The sequence below is a fragment of the Plecotus auritus genome (genome assembly GCF_963455305.1).
Source record: "Plecotus auritus genome assembly, chromosome: 6".
Lineage (NCBI taxonomy): Eukaryota > Metazoa > Chordata > Mammalia > Chiroptera > Vespertilionidae > Plecotus > Plecotus auritus.
The window spans coordinates 144,359,215-144,378,499 of NC_137773.1; the positions used below are offsets into that span (position 1 = coordinate 144,359,215).

The 19,285-nt window shown below is 49.5% G+C and overlaps 1 protein-coding gene across 1 annotated transcript; it reads right to left on the minus strand.

The window, feature by feature from the left end:
- Nucleotides 1–979: 979 nt before the first annotated feature.
- TMEM43 (transmembrane protein 43) lies at nucleotides 980–19,122 on the minus strand. The gene is made up of 12 exons (XM_080676081.1): nucleotides 18,948–19,122; nucleotides 16,413–16,562; nucleotides 15,417–15,551; nucleotides 14,744–14,838; nucleotides 13,389–13,438; nucleotides 13,056–13,125; nucleotides 12,164–12,234; nucleotides 11,155–11,276; nucleotides 10,798–10,872; nucleotides 10,376–10,477; nucleotides 7,314–7,431; nucleotides 980–3,917 (listed from the first exon to the last, which is right to left on the minus strand). The coding sequence occupies exons 1-12, from the start codon at nucleotides 18,957–18,959 to the stop codon at nucleotides 3,715–3,717; spliced, it is 1,203 nt and encodes a 400-aa protein (XP_080532207.1). The 5' UTR covers nucleotides 18,960–19,122; the 3' UTR covers nucleotides 980–3,714.
- Between the last annotated feature and the right edge of the window lie 163 nt (nucleotides 19,123–19,285).

The following is a 19,285-nucleotide window of genomic DNA, read 5'->3' on the forward strand; positions in this document are numbered from 1 at the left end:
TGTTTAAGCAAGGAGGTATTATTTAATCTTTGACAGGAGCCAATAAAAATTTGAATCAGTTTTATCCAAGGGAAACAAACAAAACACTGGAGGTATGACTCATGCAAAAAAGCCAGGCAGGATGACTCTTGCTGAGAAACAGGTTGCCATGGACACTGCAGAGCTTCACTATTCCTGCACCAGAACCCTTCCTCTCCTAGAGGTAAGCGACTTGCTTTCTGGGAATTCAGTCAAGCATCATCCTGTCTCCCCAAACCAACCTGTTTTTCAGGCAGAGGTCAGCTCCTAGGAGGCACTACGGAAGTCAAATAAAACTCAGTTTTGAAACACAAGAATAGGTTTTGGAAAGTTATCACTCACCTGCTTCAAATCTTGTAATATGTAAAAAGAACTATTCAAATTGCTAACTTAAGAGTGGATAATTAGCAGCAGTCCATCGCTTCAGAACAGGAGGCAAAAAGAATGAAGTTAATGTCACGTGTTTGGCATTTCATGGGCTTTCTGCCAGTCCTCACAGCAAACTTGTGGGGGTACAATGGCATTGTTCCCATTTTACGGATGAGGGAACTGAGGCTCAAAGTATTGATTTTCCCAACATCACATAACCAATCAGTGGCAGACTTGAGACTGGAATTCAGGTCTGTGCCAACCCAAAGCCAATGATGCCTTTTGAACTGTGGCTCCATCCTGTCTTCTAGCACAATTCTGAAGATGGGTGAAGTATGAATCCTTCACTTTAAATGCATCCAAAACAAAGTAGGCTTTGATATTTAAGACTTCCAAGTGCTAGAAATATTGATTTGCCCTTTTTAAAAAAATATATATATTTTTTAACCACTAGAAACAACTTAGAACTGAGTCTAAAAATCATATGGTTTGTACTGAATTTTACGGCTGAATTCTTTAAGATAGAATTTTCAGAAAGAATAAGTTTCAGAAAGAATATAGAAACAACAAAAGGAACAATGGCAATGTCCTATAAAAGATACTTAGAAATTTATTTTGATTTTTCTACAAAAAATACAAAGAATAAAAATTTCATGATTTTTTCCAAGGCATCAAATATTTCTTAACATTATTTTGCTCCTAAAGAACACTTGAAATTGGCAGTAATTTAAAATCTTATGCTAGGAAAAATTAGACCAAATCCCAAAGATTTTGTATATACAGTAAAACCTCGATATAAAGGACTAATTTGGGCAAGGGTGTGTCCATTAAAGCTGAAAGCCCATTATATAATAAAATAGGTTTCCCGAATGCATATATTAAAAAACTGACAAATTAGTTTACCTGTTTTATGTAGACAAGTTTAATTAAAATTAAGTATATATGAAAATTTTAATTTCACAGAAGTTTTCTACATGTATTACTGTAATTTTAAATTTATACTGAATAGATCTAGTAAATGTGTACATTCCCATTCTCCACAAGTAAACAGATGCACACAATTGGGATGTGGTTTAGTGTATGTCGGAATTTCGGCGTTAAAACTGCTGCAGAAAGTGACACCATGCGACAACAAAATTAATTACTGCTCCATGTGGTGTGATCACATGTTCATCATTCACCAAACATTGTTTACAAGCAGTGATTTTTGAATTTAAATATGTAGATTATAGTTGTAGATATGTAATATTTATATCATCAAAATTACTTGTGTTTTTTCTAGCATATGACCTATTCACTAAAATTTATTAAAAATAACAGTGAATAACAAAAAAATAACCTGTTGATTGTAAGCAACTCTTGGTTAAAAGCATTTTTTAATTGAAAGGATGTTAATTTTCACATGACATACAGATTGGAAATTTTGTCCATTAAATACTTTAAATCCGTTAAATCGAGGGTTTACTGTACTGTATTTTCCAAAAGCATCCTTTGAGGATTTAGAGCAGGGGTGGGAAACTTTTTTTCTGCCAAGAGCCATTTGAATATTTATAACATCATTTGCAGGCCACACAAAAGTATCAACTTAAAAATTATCCTGCTATATTTGGTCAAACATTTAATTAACTCACCCCTAATGCCTTGGCAGGGCCAGACCAAATGATTTCTCAAGCCTTATATGGCCTGTGGGCTGGACATTCTCCACCCGATTTAGAGATTCAGTGAAACTGCAGTGAACTATTTCAGACCTTAAACCCAGATAAATCATCTGTGGGGCCAGCTGTCTTTACCATGAAGAATCTGTAACAGATATACCAGGACTACAGGAGAGATTATTAGATCACTATTTTCAGAAGTTCTGACCCCTTTTCAACTACCAGATAGTTACTTGCTAAAGCAACCACTCCCAGCAAAGTAGAACAATTTCCAAGTAGTAAAAGATAAAGTAAAAGCTATACAAAGAATTTTTTAGGACATCAAGGTTACATTCTTTATCTTTCAAAGGGTGTGAGAGTAGTTGGGAAATAAGTTGATTAAGTGTGGGTAGATTTTATTTTGGAGGAACAAAGTGGCAGACACTTAACAGATAAAACGAATAGCAGAAGCAGCCATGGAGGCCCAGCCACTATATCAGAAGTCCTCCATGATGAAAGTAATGAGGCCAGCAAGAGCACTCACATCTGTAGCAAGCCTGAGGCCTCCAAGCTTGATTTTGATGGGGTCATATGAAGGAGCGCAGGATAATAAAGCTTCCAACCTTTTCCTTTAATAGTTGACTAAAAACTCAGAACTCTTCAAGTACACAGGTAGTGTCTGATGCCATAGGATAAAAGGAAACGCTTTACCTTGTAGATATTCCCCAACTCCTCTCAGGGGAGACAAATCATTTTGTAACACTTATTTCAAAAGCATCTTAAAGCTTCCCAGTGACCCAGAATACTGACAACGGTAACTTTTTTTTTTTTAACCAGGTAAGTCACAGTCCCATTTAACACCTTTCTGTGCTCTGAATTAACCTCAACTAACAGGTTAAAGGATGTCTTTTTCTGTAACAGTCTGAAATGATAGTCATTCAGGAGGTTTTCTGTTTTGCTTTTCAAATCTCATTTTTAACAACTCCCTCGGGGTAGGAGAGTACACATGAAGTGAAGCAATAAAAACTCAGAGCCTTTGGAGATACTATACACTAAGAAGATTCTGCCAAACCATAAAAAGTGTAAAGCCCAACAAATGTCCCATTTCCCTCAGGACAGCCAGTGGATTTGCTTTTTTGAAGTATCAAATCCAGTTCTAGCCACAAACTGGGTTTATAGTGACCCTGCTTTGCAGGGTATGTATGGGCTTCGTCTGTCTTGCCAATACAGCACCGATTAGCTGATAAAGGTGGCCCTTTAGTATCAAGGGAGTGGCTAGTGGTGTGGCAGAACCTGGACTCATCTCCAAGGAGCAGACGCAGTAGGGGGTAGGGCAGCAGGTCTCTGAGTGCCACCTTGATATCTGAAGACACCGGCTAGATGAAGCATGGAACCAGCCACACACACTCCCAAGAGAAGGGGGAAACAAGTGGGAGAATGCTTGTCATGCTGCCAGACAGGAGCTGCCTTCTGCCCATCAAAGCTGCTCACTGACAAGAAAGGGGTGGAGAGACGTTAACAGGTGAACACCAAACCTGACGTAAGTGCACACTGCCAAGTCTGGCCCCTTGAAGAGTAGAGCAAGTGCAGAATCTAAAACCAGTGCGGACTCGTGCTCTGGTATGGAGCAGGGTTAGAGGAGGGGGCGGGGGAGACCTGGATCCTGAAACTCAAATGGGTGCCAGGGCCTGTTTCACTCCAGCTTTTTGGCTGGCACCCGTGTCCGAGCAATAATGATGGGCACCAGGGCCAGAGAGGCAATGAAGAGGGCCCATAGGGGCCGGTAGAAGAGCCAGCCAGCAGCCACGGTCAGCAGGGTCAGTGAGGTGGCCACACAGAAGGCAAAGGCCTTCAGGCCAATGTCGACCAGGTCTCGGAAGACAGGAAACCAGTCCACTGTGAAGAAAAGAAAGGCAGTGAGGCTTCCGAGGACGCCATGTTCTACGTCTCAAAAGTCAGCAGATGGTTCCTGTCTCTAGACAAGGATGAGCCCTTGATGCCAGGTGAGTAAGGGGAGGAGAGAGTCATTGGTGGAAGGCAAATAACCTCCTAGTGAGGGCTGAAAGATCCAAAAGAGGAGCCCTCCCTCCTGAGCTGCATGGCTGGGCACAGACTGAGCCACCCGCTGCACACTGTTCCAGGGAAAAGGCATGTATAAGTGCTTTGTGAACTTTAAACTGCATGTTGAAATCAATCTAAAGCCAAATGGCCCTGGGTGGTGTGCTCAGTGGTTAGAGTATGTGCCACCCCCTCCCCCCCCCACACACACACACACCCCAAAGGGTCACAAGTTTGATCTGTTGCAGGTTCAATCCCTGGCCCCAGTGGACACATGCGGAGGCAAACAGTCAATGTATCTCTTTCACATCAATGTTTCTCTCTCTCTCTCCGCCCCCCTCCACACTCTAAAAATCAATGGAAAAAACATCTGGGTGAGATTAACAACAAAAAGACATTCGACTGTAACAGTGGCAAATACCATTTGCTGTACACTCACAAAGGAGACAGGCACCAATTTGGGCCCCTCAGCCACTCCTGTAAGTGTTTGTTCATTCAGGCAGCAGGTCGTTACCAATTATCTACATGCCTAGCTCTGCAAGGACTGAGGGAAACAAATTAGCCTCAGCTGGCCCCTGCCTCAAGGATCTCACAGGCCCAGTATGAAGTCTAGGATCCGGCTAAATCCATCTGGAACTACCCTGTCCCTGGCCTGTCTAGCATCCCGTGGCTGCTATCCATTGGGGCAGTGGTTGGCAAACTCATTAGTCAACAGAGCCAAATATCAACAGTACAACAATTGAAATTACTTTTGAGCCAAATTTTTTAAACTTAAACTTCTTCTAATGCCACCTCTTCAAAATAGACTCGCCCAGGCCGTGGTATTTTGTGGAAGAGCCACACTCAAGGGGCCAAAGAGCTACATGTGGCTCACAAGGCACAGTTTGCCGACCACTGCACTGGGGGAATCTCCACTGAGTTCCCAGGAGGCCCCAGTGGTCTGGTGCCACTGGTTTGCAGAGGAAGCCCTGGTGCCCTGTCTTGACTACAGGATCCTGCAGGCCACCTCACAGCTCATCTTTGTCTCCTCTCAGGTAGCACCCCTATTTGGCCCTCATAAGTTCAGTTCACGTTTTATACTGTTGACCATGTGTCAGGCACTACCTGTACCATCTCTTCTAACCCACAGGCCTAACCCCTGTAAGGCTGGTATTATTTTTGTGTTATTTTTTTTAAATATATTTTATTGATTTTTTACAGAGAGGAAGGGAGAGGGATAGAGAGTTAGAAACATCGATGAGAGAGAAACATCCATCAGCTGCCTCCTGCACACCTCTTACTGGGGATGTGCCCGCAACCCAGGTACATACCCTTGACTGGAATCGAACCTGGGACCTTTCAGTCCGCAGGCCGACGCTCTATCCACTGAACCAAACCGGTTAGGGCTTTTTGTGTTATTTTTAATCCTCATCCAAGGATATGTTTTTTATTGATTTGAGAGAAACATCAATGTGAGAGAGAAACATGGATCAGTTTCCTCCCATACGTGCCCCAACCAGGGATCAACCCCATAACCTAGGTTATATGCCCTGACTGGGAATCGAACCCCCAACCTTTGGGTGTGGACAAAATTCCAACCAACTGAGCCACCCAGCCAATGGAAGGCTGGTGCTATTCATCACCTCATTTTACCCACAAGGTCACACGGCCCAGGGAGTTTAACTTGCCCTAAGTCTTACAGCTAGAAAGCGTCAGAGCCAGGACTTAAAACTCAAGACTTGTCCTAACCGGTTTGGCTCAGTAGATAGAGCGTCGGCCTGCGGACTGAAAGGTCCCAGGTTCAATTCCGGTCAAGGGCATGTACCTTGGTTGCAGGCACATCCCCAGTAGGAGGTGTGCAGGAGGCAACTAAATCAGTGTCTCTCTCATCGATGTTTCCAACTCTCTATCCCTCTCCCTTCCTCTCTGTAAAATATCAATAAAATATATTTTTTTTAAAAAAAACAAACAAAAAAACTTGAGACTGTCTGAGCCCAGAACCTTAGCTCTAAGCCATGGCTCTGAGCCTTGAAAGGACAGGGACCTTGTCTGTCCTATTCATTGTGTGGTCTCCTGGGCTCAGAGCGATGTCTTGCACACTCCAGGCGCTCAGTAAATTCTTACTAAATGAATGCTTTTGTGTTGCAGGCTCCTGAATCACTCGCCCTGCACTTTGGATCTCTCCATCCTCTGAAGTCTGTTCTGAATCTGGAATATCAGCATTTCAGATATGGAGAGAATCAGAGGAGCACAGGCAGTCAGAGATTCAAAGGGCCCTCTGAAAGAGACTCCAACCTTCTCATCTTGATGTTGGGGCAACAGAGTCTCTGAGAGGAAAAAAGGCCTGTCCAGGTCACCCACCCATGATGGGCTTAGTGCAGAGGAAAAGATGGAGGGTTCTGTTCAAATGCAGATCTCTCCTGAATGGAGCTCAGTAGTTGCCCAAGTGACCCAGCCTGGTTCAGGGCTGAGTGCCTTTCTGAGCACAAATCATCTATCCAAAAGAAAACCTTGGAGAAGTGTCCTTCCCCTCCCTGCACCTGTTTTCCCATCCGTAAAATGAGGCAGGTGGCGCTCCCTGCTCTGATAGTCTGGGATATACGCAGCCAGATCTCTCCCAAATTGGAATGGGTAAGTGGGGGAAAGGTTTCTGTTGGGGCTCAGAGGAGGCTGAATCATCTGACTGGCCAGGGACTCACTGGGGTAAAGGCTCAGATGGAAAGTCCTCTGAAGTCCCATCCTCCCATTCCTCTGATTGCAACAGTCTAGACCCGCCCTTACTCAATCAGCCGGGCACTCAGTCCTGAACCAGGCTGCGTCACTTGGGCAACTATTGGGCTCACTGGTGCCAACCTCAGGCTATGGGAGCAGCCCAGCAAACTCTCCCTTGTGCCCCAGAATTGCTGGCTATCCCAAACCTAGCCCAGAAGTATAACAATATTTTAGTGTCTCCTATTTGCCAAATATTTCATAAAACTACAAATGAGGTGTGAGATAACTGCAGCTAACACGAGAAAGAGGATGGCCCAAGGTCTAGAGCTCTGACATAAGACTTCAAGTCCAGCTCACTGCAAAGGCTGGCCCTTCATCCCAAAGCTATGGAGTACGTACTCAGAGATGGCCAAATGCCTGCTCCCTGCCCCAAGTTGCATACCATCAGGCCAGAAAAGCTGACAGACCGTGTGAGAAGCATGGAGGAAACATACGGGGCTACAGAGGGCGAGCAAGATTCCCACCCCAATCTCCCCCACCTACCCAGGGTATAGAGGATCCGTGTCATGAGGTTAAGGCCCATAAACATGGCCATCCAGCCAGCAGCCCGAAAGCCCCATGTCTTCATGGAGTTGCTCTTCTGTTCTCTAAGAAACACCTCCTGTAGAACAAAGCAGGCAGGTGGCTGAGGGGGCCATAACAAAGCAGGAGACATTGGCCATTTCTGAACAGACCAGAGGAAGGTAAGGGCGCATCTCCCTCCCAGGTCTAAGTGCCTCCCCAACCTAGCACAGCAAAGCAAGGTGTGCACACACATCTTTATGGAAGGTATGGGCCCTCAGGTCACAGGACACCTCCAAGAGTCCTCAGCCCACCAACTCATCTGGAATAAACTTGACCCTCCCTCATACTACAGCGGTACCTTTCTGGGGCCGTTTATCCACAACCATGACAGTGGGAACGTCTGAGTGTGCCTGCAGGCACTATGGGAAATGCTTCATGTATGGTATCCGACTTGATCTCAGACACTGCTCATGGCATCTGGGACCTCTCTGGTTTCCCTCCTCAGTCTGCCGGGCCATTCCTTCCCTCTTACCATCCTCTAAATCAGGGGTCCTCAAACTACGGCCTGCGGCCAGGACATTTATCCGGCCTGCCGGGTGCCGCTGCCTGTCCTGCTTAGCAGCCGACTTGTCCCGGGCCTGCAGTGCGCATAGGAATTTGTTCATAGTTTTTTTTTAAAACTATAGTCTGGCCCTCCAACGGTCTGAGGGACACTGAACTGGCCCCCTGTTTAAAAAGTTTGAGGACCCCTGCAAATGCTGAAATTCTCTGGCTGCTTCAGTCCACACCCTCTCCCAGGAGTGTATCTTTCTGGGCCTCACCCCCATGGCTCCCACAGCCTATGTGACATCTCCACTACATGTCTTGACACATCTGACACCGACACTGGAGTTTCCACCCAACCTGTTCTCTGTCATCTCCATCTCAGCAAATGGTACCACCCACCCACCTGCATAAGCCAAAACCTGGGTGTCAAACTTGGCTTGTTCCTCCCCTCACCATCTCTCATCCACATTTCCTCAAATCCTCTCTCACCACCGTCAACCCCTCTCACCAGGGCCCCTTCAGTAGCCTCCTCCCCATGGGCCTCCCTGCTTCTGCCACCACCACCACCTTCTCCATGCAGCCAGCTGCACCTCAGCCCCATTGGGACACAGGTCAAAACTCCTTCTGCCTTGGGGCCTTTGCACATGCGGTTGCTCTGCTGAGAGCATGTTTGCCCAGTTATGCCTGGCCAGCTCCTACACATTATTCTAGTCTTGGCTGAAATGCCATTTCTTCAGAGAGCCTACCTAGTCATTATCTATAATAATATTATGATAGCTAACTGATAGCTAGCACTTACTGCTTACTATTTATCAGTCACTGTCCTAAGTGCTTTACAAGTATTACTTAATCTTCAAAATAACTTGATGAGGTAGGCACACTTATCTCCATTTTACTGAGGATCTGAGAGGGTAAGTGACATGCCCAGGGTCTCACCCAAGCAGTTAACTAAGCTATGAGCTTGAGGACATGTCTGTTTTGTCCCTATGTCCGTGGTGCTCAATAAAATGGATCATCTTCACAACAACCAAATAAGGTAGGAATAATTGCAATAATCTTTTTTTTTAATTTCCATTTTACAGAGGGGCCAACAGGCTGAGAGGATAATCAACTGGCTCAAGGTCCCGTAGCCAGCGGAAGGCAGAGCAGGGCTTGAGATGGGGCCATCTCCAGTGCCCATGCTTGTCCTCACTGCACTCTCCTGTCCCCAGACTAAAAGCTGGACAGCCTGACTCCCAGGGTTTCTTTATAAGGGCCCAGGATGCCTCCTTGGCTCAGGGCCTTCTCTCCCTGCTTAACAGACCCCAGACCCTGTGCTGGAGGCCCAGGATGATCAGGAAGCTCCTGCCCATCTCCACTGTCACCGTCTTCCCTCCTGGGGAGTTATCTAAGCCATGAGCCCACCACTCCTCTGGGGGCAGCTCACACCCGCCTTTGCCTGCAGGAGGATGGAAGCCTGGGGACAGGGATGGCGCTCTGGGAGAGAGGGAAAGGCCTGGACAGGGCTTCCTAATATTAGAAACTACCCAGGGGGCCCTGAGAGTTGCTGGAGGAAAGGGTGACTCATGCCATGTCAGGCTGGGAGGTGGCAGCTCCACCCTGAGGTTGGTAACCGGGCTCCTGAGCTGCAGCCCAACCACACCCTAGTCCTGGCTAGTGAAGGCTGGGCCCATGCAACACTCCAGGGCTGGGTGCTAAAGTGAGAGGCATGACAGCTGAGGGCCTAAGCCAACACCTGCCACTACCCTTTTCAAGACCTTCTGGATGCAAAACCCAGCAATCCTATTCAAAGCAAGCACAGACTGTGTACAGTGATACACTATGTTCAACAATGGAAAAGCTGTATCTTTCTGTTAAAGAGAAGGACTTCCTGCTTAGAGAAGAGTGGCTAACTGAACTAACTGGTACATCTTTGTACCCCTTCTCCTTGGGACTTGAGAAGCATGACCCTCTTCCTTCTACAGAGGGGAAGGGGGTGCCTGCCCTCACCTGGTCCTGAGACTCCGCAGCTCAAATCCCTTCACTGCCCACCTAATCCACCCCCTCACAAGGGGTCCTGCCTGCTCAGTAGTCTTCTTCCCCTGACCACTCTCTCTGGGTGCTGGCCACACGGACACTCTTGATGTTCCCAACAAGGTGAACTCTGACCTGCCTGGACGACTTTCAGCACTGACCCCCTCTCTTCACTCGGCACTCAGCAGAAATGTTACTCAGAGAGGCCTTTCTAGACACTGTCAAAGCAGATTTCCCATTATGCCCTTTTATCTCCAAGCATCTGCCTCCCCTTCATGATACTCGGCACAAGGTGCCCTTACTTGTTTTACTGGTGACTCACTCTCCCCCACAAGACTGGATGCCAGTGAAGGAATCTGCTTTGCCCAGTGTACTACTGGCTATGACCTCTAGAAGTAGGTGCTTATTTAATAACCTTTTTAAAAGTGGCAGAGAGGGAAACACCAGTCCCTCCATCACAGAGGCAGACAGCAGCAACTCACCTCGGCTGAGAAGTCCCCATGGTGCAGGAGAAGCAAGGTGTCCCCAGACTTGGTGGAATATGGGACTAGCTGGTCACCCCGCTGCCGGGCAATCACAGTGACCTGGTCAGAGAATTTAGTGTTAGAGCTGAGACAGTGACCAGCCCACCCGCTCCAGCACCCCTCTACACTGTGTGCCTACTAGGGAAATGAGTGAGGAGACCGATGCCATCCCCGTTCTTAAACCTGGAGTCTACGAATATCCATGGATGGCTTCAGGGGACACAGACCTCTGGAACTGCTCAAAGGCATGCCTCACTGTGAATACGAACACAGTTCCTAGAGGGAGGGTCCAAAGCCACATTCCCAACGCTGTCCACTGTGTCCATGCCCAGGGAGACTGGGAAGCCCTGCCTTAGTCTGCCCTGGAGAAGTTACATTACCACATGAGCTGGACCCAGGTCAGGGTCATCACTGCTCAGCCCGGCATAGGAGAAGGAAACTCGCACGTCTCCGACCTGGGGGGTGGAAGAAAGTGGGGTGAGTGAGGCCAGGAGCAGTCAGCCTGGGCCTGGGTCCATGGCACTGTTAAGCCCCTACACTCACCCTCTTTTCCCACCCCTATAGCTTTTCCCAGGTGGTTGCATCACCTAGAACTCCCTCCCCTCCAATTCATTTGGCCAAGTGCAGCTGTGGATTCCACCAAACCGAATCAGTCTTAAGCGAGAACTTGACTGCTGTGTATTCCTGGGAGATGGCCTGATCTGTACTGTCTGAACTATCCAAGTCCCTCTGTGCACCTCTGGGTACTTGGGGTTTTCACTGTGGTAGAAATAGTCTCCCCGGCGAATGATGTCCACGTGTGGGTCCTCCAGCTTGGACAGGCTCAGTGGCTTGAAGTTGTCAACTTTGTCAATGAGGCCTGAGAGAAACAGGGTGTTTAGAGATGATGGTGTGCAATTTGAAACACCCCTGATCTGCAAACCCCTCAGCCTGACATCCTTCCCACCGCACCCTCACACAGCCATGCCCAGCTGCCCCCTCCTGGCTCATTCTCCTCAGGGCCTTCAGCGCACGACCCCCATGCAGAATGCCCTTCTCCAGCCCCCGCTCTTACCCATGCCCAAGCCTGGCTCCCAAGCTGCACGGAGACCACTGGAAGCCAGGCTGGTGGCACTAGCTGAGCAACAGAGCAGATGGCAGCAGGCCAAGCCCTCGATCCCAGCCTCTCCTCCCTCACCTTGGTTATTTGGGTCCTCAGTGTCTTCTCTCCCACCTTCCTGGGTCAAGCTCAGGGACAGAGCCCCAGGAGTTACTAGGGGCTCGTGATACTGCCTTGTCCCTTGAAATACACTCTTTGGAATAACTTGGCAGGGCGGGGGATGAACCACACACTCCTTGGCACAGGGCTAGCTGCCATGTGGGGCTCAGCAGTGGAGCCCTCAGGGAGAGCCTTGGCTCTACTACTGGCTCAGGACCCCTTGGGAAAGGGCTCTCGGCTTTGTCTGGTCAGAACAGGCACCAGCACCACAGCAGTGCCTGGCAGTCATTCTCTGGAATAATCCAGGTGTCAGAGGAACCTGCACGAGGTGGGGGTGTTCTACATGAGTCCCTGCCTCCTAGAGATTTGCCTTCTCTCTGACCCCAGCCCAAAACATGATCCTTGGAAAGGTTCTGGTTGATCCCATGTCCAGGGCAGCAGAGCCACTTTAACCACCAAAGGGCTGAGTGCTGGAGGCACCAGTGGCTAAATGGAAGCACAGAACCTCTGGGCTGGCAATGGCTCACCCGAAGGGGCCAGAGACTTACCTGCCGAGAGGAAAAACCTGCCAATCTGGACGAAGGGCGCTGTTGCCGTGAACGACTCCACGGCCATCGCACTGTGGGAGAGAGGGAGCTATCAGTGAAGCAGGACACCAGGTGGGAGTATCTGAGTTCCTTTGGGTTGTGCTGGGGAGAGTCCCTACCCAGGGGGCTCCTGCAAGTCCAGACCAGCCAGGCACTGCAGACATCTGTCTTTACCAGCAACTGCACCCCCTGGATGATCTCAAGTCCCCCTTCCCTGGATGGAACATCCTCATTCTGTCTCCTGTTCCCAGAGCTCATACCCGCTTGCCTAGACCCCTACCAGCCTGTCCCACCCCCAGCCCTCAAATGGACCTTCCATGGACTTCACACCCTCATTGACCCCAGCCCCAGGTAGTATCTAAGCCCACTGTGCACATTCACATCAGGCCTGCTCCACCCCCATGTCCCTGAGCTAACCTCCACCTGCCAAAAACCTACAAAGGCCCAGATCAAATGCCACTGCTCCTGAAAGCCCTTCCTGACTGTCCTCCTACTCCATGGTTAACATGGTTAACGGTTAACAAAGGCTTCCCTGGTACTACACATGCAAATCCTTTCGGGCACTCAGCCCAGGTCTTAAATTCATGACTTGTTTGAGGGTAGCTTGTTTGGGGTCAGGGAAGTTGGGTCACGCCTCTGTTCCTGGTGCCCAGGAGCTGTCCCACCTGGCACCCAGACTTGTGCCAGGGAGTGGGCGGTCATCCCAGACCACAGTGTAGCCCACATGTCCAACACTTTAATCAACTCATGAGGCAGAAGTAACTCAGTCCCATTACTCAGATGAGGAAGCTGAGGCTGCAGACATGCCAGTGACAGCCAAGGCTGCACTCAGGCCTGGGGGCCCAAACCTCACCTAGGGTTTTTGTGGCCAATCTCTCGGTCGAAGTTTCTGCTGTTGACGATTTCCGACCTCCATTCAGGGTCTGTTGTGGGAAGAGGGAATAACTCAGCAACTGTGGTAGCAGTGGTCACATGTCCAAGGTCCACTTATCCAAGCCTGTGACCATTCTAGGGCTGGAGAGGCAGCTCCTGGAGCCTCGCTGGATGGATGGGAGAGCAGGGCTCTGAGCACCAGCACCCAGGGGTCCCGACACCTGGTTCCGTGCCCTTCCCCACTGCGGGGATGTGCCCAGCATCTGCCCACAGGCCTGGGATGTGGCCCTGGAGAACAGGGGCCTATACTCACTGTAGGAGTACTTCCTCTCTGTTTTCACCTGCCCGTCCTCAGTATAATCTCTGCAGGGAAAGCACAGCAGTTCCAGAGTCAGCCCATCCCTCCTGAGACATTCCCATCTCTAAGCATCTCCAGCTGAAGCAACTTGGGGCTACCCAGTCAAACTGCCCAAATGGAGCAGGCCTTGTCTGCACCAGCCCAGACAGGATGCTCACTCCCTGGCAGACAGCCAGCTCCAGCCCTTGAAGGCCCTGACCCGAGAAAAGTGCTTTCTCATCTGGAGCTGAAATCTGCCTCTGCCTGGCTCACACCAAGGGTCACAGTTCCTCTCTCTGGACTCAGAGATCTGGCTGTACCCTTCTGCTCCAGGACAGCCCCATGGAGACCCTCTGCAGGTGCCCTGCGCCAGGCTGAGCTTGAGCTGCTCCGGCTCACCCAGCCACCTCTCCACCCCTCAACTCATGGTCCATTTGGCTCAGGTGGGGCTGACCCCAACCATAGCTCCAGGTGACCCCCACCATGGCCAATGAGATTCTCCCCTAAGACGTCTGTTAAAACTGATAGGATGTTGGCCTAACCAGTTTGGCTCAGTGGATAGAGCATCGGCCTATGGACTGAAGGGTCCCAGGTTCGATTCTGGCCAACGGCACATGCCCAAGTTGTGGGCTCAATCCCCAGAGGGGGGCGTGCAGGAGACAGCCAATCAATGATTCTCTCTCATCATTGATGTTTCTATCTCTCGCTCTCCCTCTTCCTTCCTCTGTGAATTCAATAAAAATATATATTTTTTAAAAACCTGATGGAATGTTGCCAGCTGGGTGGTTCAGTTGGTTGGAGTGGTGTCCCGTGCACTAAAAAAGTTGTGGGTTCGATTCCCGGTCAGGAAACATACTTAGGTTGCGGGTTCCATCCCTGGTCAGGGTGCGTATAGGAGGCAACCAAGGGATGTATGTTTCTCTCTCTCTCTCTCTCTCTCTCTCTCTCTCTGCCCCCCCAGTTCCTCTCTCTAAAAATCAATAAAAACATATCCTCAGGTGAGGATTAAAAATAACATTTTTTTAACTTATAGGATGTAAGTCAGGAGGCCACTTCTGTCCCCTCATGGGAGAGAAGATGGAATTAACACATGGGAAAAAATTGTTTGTGGCCTGAAACCAGTAATGCCTTAAGCTTAGGCCACTCTGCACTGGATTTCTGCCACCTCCAAACAAAAGATAATTCACTAATAACTTTGGGATAATTTGACATTTCTCTGATAGATTTCATACTTTAAATTTCAGAAGTGTCAAAATGAAAGTCACCTGCATTTCATCCTAACATCTGCACCTCTTCTAACCCCAGCTGATTTTCACTCACTGGTACCTCACCTGGACTCCTCGGTTTCTACCCACTGGTACATCTCCACGTGCCGCCGCAGCTTCACAGCCGGAATGTGGACCCCATAGTTTGGATCAGACAAGAGCTTCAAAAAGAATCAAACAAACCAAAAATGAATACATAAAGAACAAAACACACACCAGCCCAGAATGCCTGGCTCAGGGGAAGCTGGACTAGAAAAGAAACAGATAGAAGACCAGGACGGGACAGGACACGGAACTCTATGGCTGCTTCATGTAGGAGAATGGAGTGAAGCTGCCTTCCCCAAGTTCTAAACACGCAGTGACTGTGACATGTGCCTCACAGCCCTGGAAAGGTCCAATAACCGGAGTACCTTCATAGCCTTGCACTAGACACACATGCCAATCATAATCATTAAAGCACCTATTTGTAAAGCTTATGCCACATGCCAGGCACTGTGCCAGGACGTTAGCTACTTAATCCCACCAAATCTTCAAAACTGGCCCCCCGATTTGTTACAATTTTTCTCCCCAATTTACAGATGAAGATGTTGAGACTCAGAAGTGATGGGTCCATACAGCTGCTGAGTGTGGGGTCAGTAATCACACCCATGTGGGTCCATGCTTTCAAAATCCTCAATCGAAGAATATCTAGTGATGTGCCGCACGCCTCCAGGGGGTCAGCAACCATCGTGAAACGCACCTTGGATGTCCGCAGGGCTCCAATGATGTGCACCAGCCTCCCCTCGTTCTCCGGAGCCACACTGTGGATGCTGTCAGGGGACACCACAAGTGAGAGCCCCTCAGCCAGAGCGGTTGCTGTCTTCAACGCGCGGCCCTGTGAGCAAAGGCGAGTGAGCATTTCAACAGCTCAGGCGCAGCCTGACACAGCATCTCAGGGCCGCATGGGCCTCAGAGAGCACTGAGACTGACCTTCCCCTTTTGCAGTTGGAAAACTGAGGTCTACCAAGCGGCGGTGTTGGGACTGAAACCCAGGTTCCTGCCTTCCCAGGCAGAGCTCTTCCCACCACCCCACGGCCTCCATACTAGAGCTAGCGGCCGTTTTGTCTGTCTGGTACCCTTTTCCCCATTTTCCTCTGCTTTCTCCTCCCCTTCGCTACTCAGTCCATGTGATTTACTTGGGTGTCAGTCCAAATCACATGACCCAGGCCTAGCCAATCAGAACATTTGTTCATTGGCCACAGGGACTGGTTCAGAGTGAACATTGAGACCCAAGCCAGGACTCAGAAATCTCCCTGCAACTGTTGCTAAAATCATTCAGAAGATGATTCCTTCGTTCTCTGGGGCCGCTAAGCTGACTGGATATTACCCTGGAATTCCTTTGCCACCACAAAGGAAGAGCCTGCCAAAAAAAAAAAAATCCACAACGAGAAACACAGGCAGCAGATGAAGAAATGGAGATTCCTGGTGACCCAGCATAAATGCTTGGATGCAACCATGCCTAAAGCTGGTGCTGCTCCCCGTATATCAGGTGTGTTAACCTATCCACTCCCTTCTCGCTTATCTCGGTTGGGGTGGGATGTGTGTGTCAAATCACAAAGAATTCTGGTGAGTTCAACATCCCCCTCTCTCTAGTGTAAAATCTAAGTCCTTATTACTAAATCCAGCCTCTGGATCACAGCCTTTGCCCCCTGACGCTATGGGGACCCTCACTCTGCACAGACCCTGAACAATTTACCTCATTGGTAAAAATTAAGTAGAAGGAGAGTAGGAAGGTCACGAGCCCCACAAACATCCCACCCGAGGTCTCGCTCAGCCGCTCCAGGAAGCCTGGCTGGGGGTCAGTCGTAATTTTGACATGTTCTCTTCTATTACTCGTAGTAGAATACTGAAGAAAAAAAAAAAAGAATAAAATTTAGTTTTTAAAATAAATTAAATTTCATTATTTATACTCAGTTTTCATTTTAATATATATGGTAAATAAGTGTACAGTTTGATGCGTTTTGACAAATACATACCCCATCTGACCAACATCCTGGACAAGATACAGAACATGTCTATCACCCTAAAAAGTTTCTTTGGGTCCCTTTCTGGCCAATACTCCCTCTCTCCACCTCCCAGAGTTAACTACTATTTGTTGGTAAGGTGAGTAGAGATATGACACCCCCAGTCCACATTCTGAATCAAATTCCCTATGAACAGGATGATGGAGACTTCCTCTGCTCATCCTCACTACCCACCCCTACACCTATCCTAACCTGAAGGGCACCTTCCCGAGCCTTCTTCCTTCCCTTCAAAGTCATCTTGATGTTGGCTGCATAATGTGTGCTGAATACCTCTATGTATCCTCAGTGACACATACCCTTCCAGTCCCAGCACTCTGGGCTCAAAAGTAATGAGAGGTGGGAACAGAGGTCAACATACAGGCCCTGAAAATCACTCGCTGTGAAACCCTGGATAAGTTGCTCTACCTCTCTGATCCTGTTTACTAGTTTATATAATGGAGATGGTAAACCGTACCTGTGACAGGACAGTGGTTACACTGATTAAAAACTCTTGTGTCCTCCCTGCTCCACCCCATCAGGGCTTGGTGGCTCCTCCCCTAAATACACACCAGGCTACAAAAAAATTCTTCACAGTGTAGGATGGTCCATCCTGGTGGGCAGAGACCCATCTTGGGTATGTTGGGACCTGACCCTTGCCAAGGAATGTTGATGAATTTGGGTAACCTCTAGAAGCAACAAAGACTTGGCAATAGAGGATACCCAAATTCATCGACATTCCTTGGCAAGGGTCAGGTCCCAACATACCCAAGATGGTCTCTGCCCACCAGGATGGACCATCCTACACTGTGAAGAATTTTTTTCATTTATTAAGTTCCTACTTCACACCAGGCACTGTTGAAAGCATAGCCTCCCTTAAACTTCCCAGTAACTCATCCCACTAGAGATTAGGGCCACACCACTACAGAGAGCAGGAAAGTGGATTTGCCCCCAGGTCTGCCTAACTCCAAAGCCTGCCATTTTCGGCACCTTCCCCTGATGTAACCTGCCAAGCTGGCTGTGAGACCTGGGCAAGTGCCTTCCCCTGCTGGGGAAAGTCCCCATCTGTAAAATGTGGTGGTGGGGGTATGGGGCAGATAGGAGTCCACCCTTGGGGGCAAGTGAGTCTCCTGACTGCCCTCTCCACTGGCAGACCCTGGGTCTCATGGACCACCTCTGAGGCTTTTCTAGCTGCAGCATTCAAGGCCTCTAGGCCTCAAAGACAACTCTAATCTGGGGCAGAGTGGCTAGGGCTGTGAGTGACACAAACTCTGCCTCTCAGAGGGTGTGGGAGGTAGAGAGGATCCTTGGAGACAGAGCAGGGGCCTGGAAAGAGGGTGTGACAGGCCAGGAGAGAGTGGGTAGGACACTCCACCACAGAGGGAGGGCCAGGGGGAGGGAGTGTCTGGGGCTGGCTGGGTTCCCCAGCTGGCTCCAGAAGCACTCTCACGGAGGAAGGGCGTGGTGAGTCACTAGCTTCTCCCATATGCAGCACCCTGGTGGAAAGGGCCACTCGATTTGTTGAATGAATGTTGGACTTAAGTAGACTGGTTCTTGAGAAAAGCTGGCTGCGGGGAGAAGAGGCCAGCGGCCTTTGGAATCCCCTTCATTCAGGACCTCTCTAACCAAACCCACGCTAGGAGGTTGAGGGGCCAGACAGTAGGGAAATGCGCCCTCCTACGGTCATCCTAACTCCTCCGCTCCCAGCAAGACCTGTGCCCCTCTGCAGCATCACAGCCTCGGTTCACATACCCCTCCTAGGGCGGGAGCTCACCGCCAGCGCAGAAAGCCCTGTATGTCCCTGCTGGACAGCTCCGCCTGGGCGGCATCGGCTTCCCCACCCTTCCCACGGACTGGCCCCTCTCTCTGAGGTCACGTCTAGCTTTTTAAATCTGGGAACAAGGGCCCCTGGCGGTAACTGGGATGAAGGAGGGGCTGCTGGGAGGTGCCGCACGCAAGTAGATCCCAATGTCCGGGGCAACACCTCCTGAGTCTCCCTCCCCAAAAAAAGGGCGCCCAAAGAATACGGACAAAAGGAGCCTGGAGTCTGGACAGGCTAAGAGAAACGAATAGACGGATTAGCTGCCGGAAGGCATAGGAACAGCATGCAGAGGGAGCCAGCGGGGCGCACAGACAAGGGTCAGTCGGACAAGCAAAATGGACCCACGGGAGGAAAGAGGCCCCGTGACGGCGAAGCTTGGGTGTGGCCCGACAGACCAGGGGACACTCACATTCGCGGCCATGGTGGGGCCGGGCTCGCCGCCCCGGCTCGCTCTGCTCAGGTAGGAAAGGGATTTACGGCCAGAGTGCGGAGGGCCTCTTGTCTGCCTGAATTGCGAAAACGCGCGTGAAGCCCAGAACCGGAGGGGATGTACTACAATGTTACCGCCCCGTGATCTCCAGCCTCTCTGCACATGCGCGCCGCAAGGTCTTTTGGAAAACGTAGTCCGGGGTCAGGTACTTTCTCCACAAAGTTGCAAAATGCATTGTATGTCACTGATACGCCTGCGTATCGCAAGGCTTTCTGGGAAGTGTAGTTCCTACTGCCCGGAGAGTGCCCGTCGGCGCG

What these genes read in the sequence shown, in the direction of transcription:
- TMEM43 (XM_080676081.1), bottom strand. An exon ending in ACTTAATTTTTACCAATGAG is followed by an intron (nt 15,552 to 16,412) that starts GTAAATTGTTCA and finishes CTTTGCTCACAG; the next exon opens with GGCCGCGCGTTGAAGACAGC. An exon ending in ACGGATCCTCTATACCCTGG is followed by an intron (nt 3,918 to 7,313) that starts GTAGGTGGGGGA and finishes TTTTCTTCACAG; the next exon opens with TGGACTGGTTTCCTGTCTTC.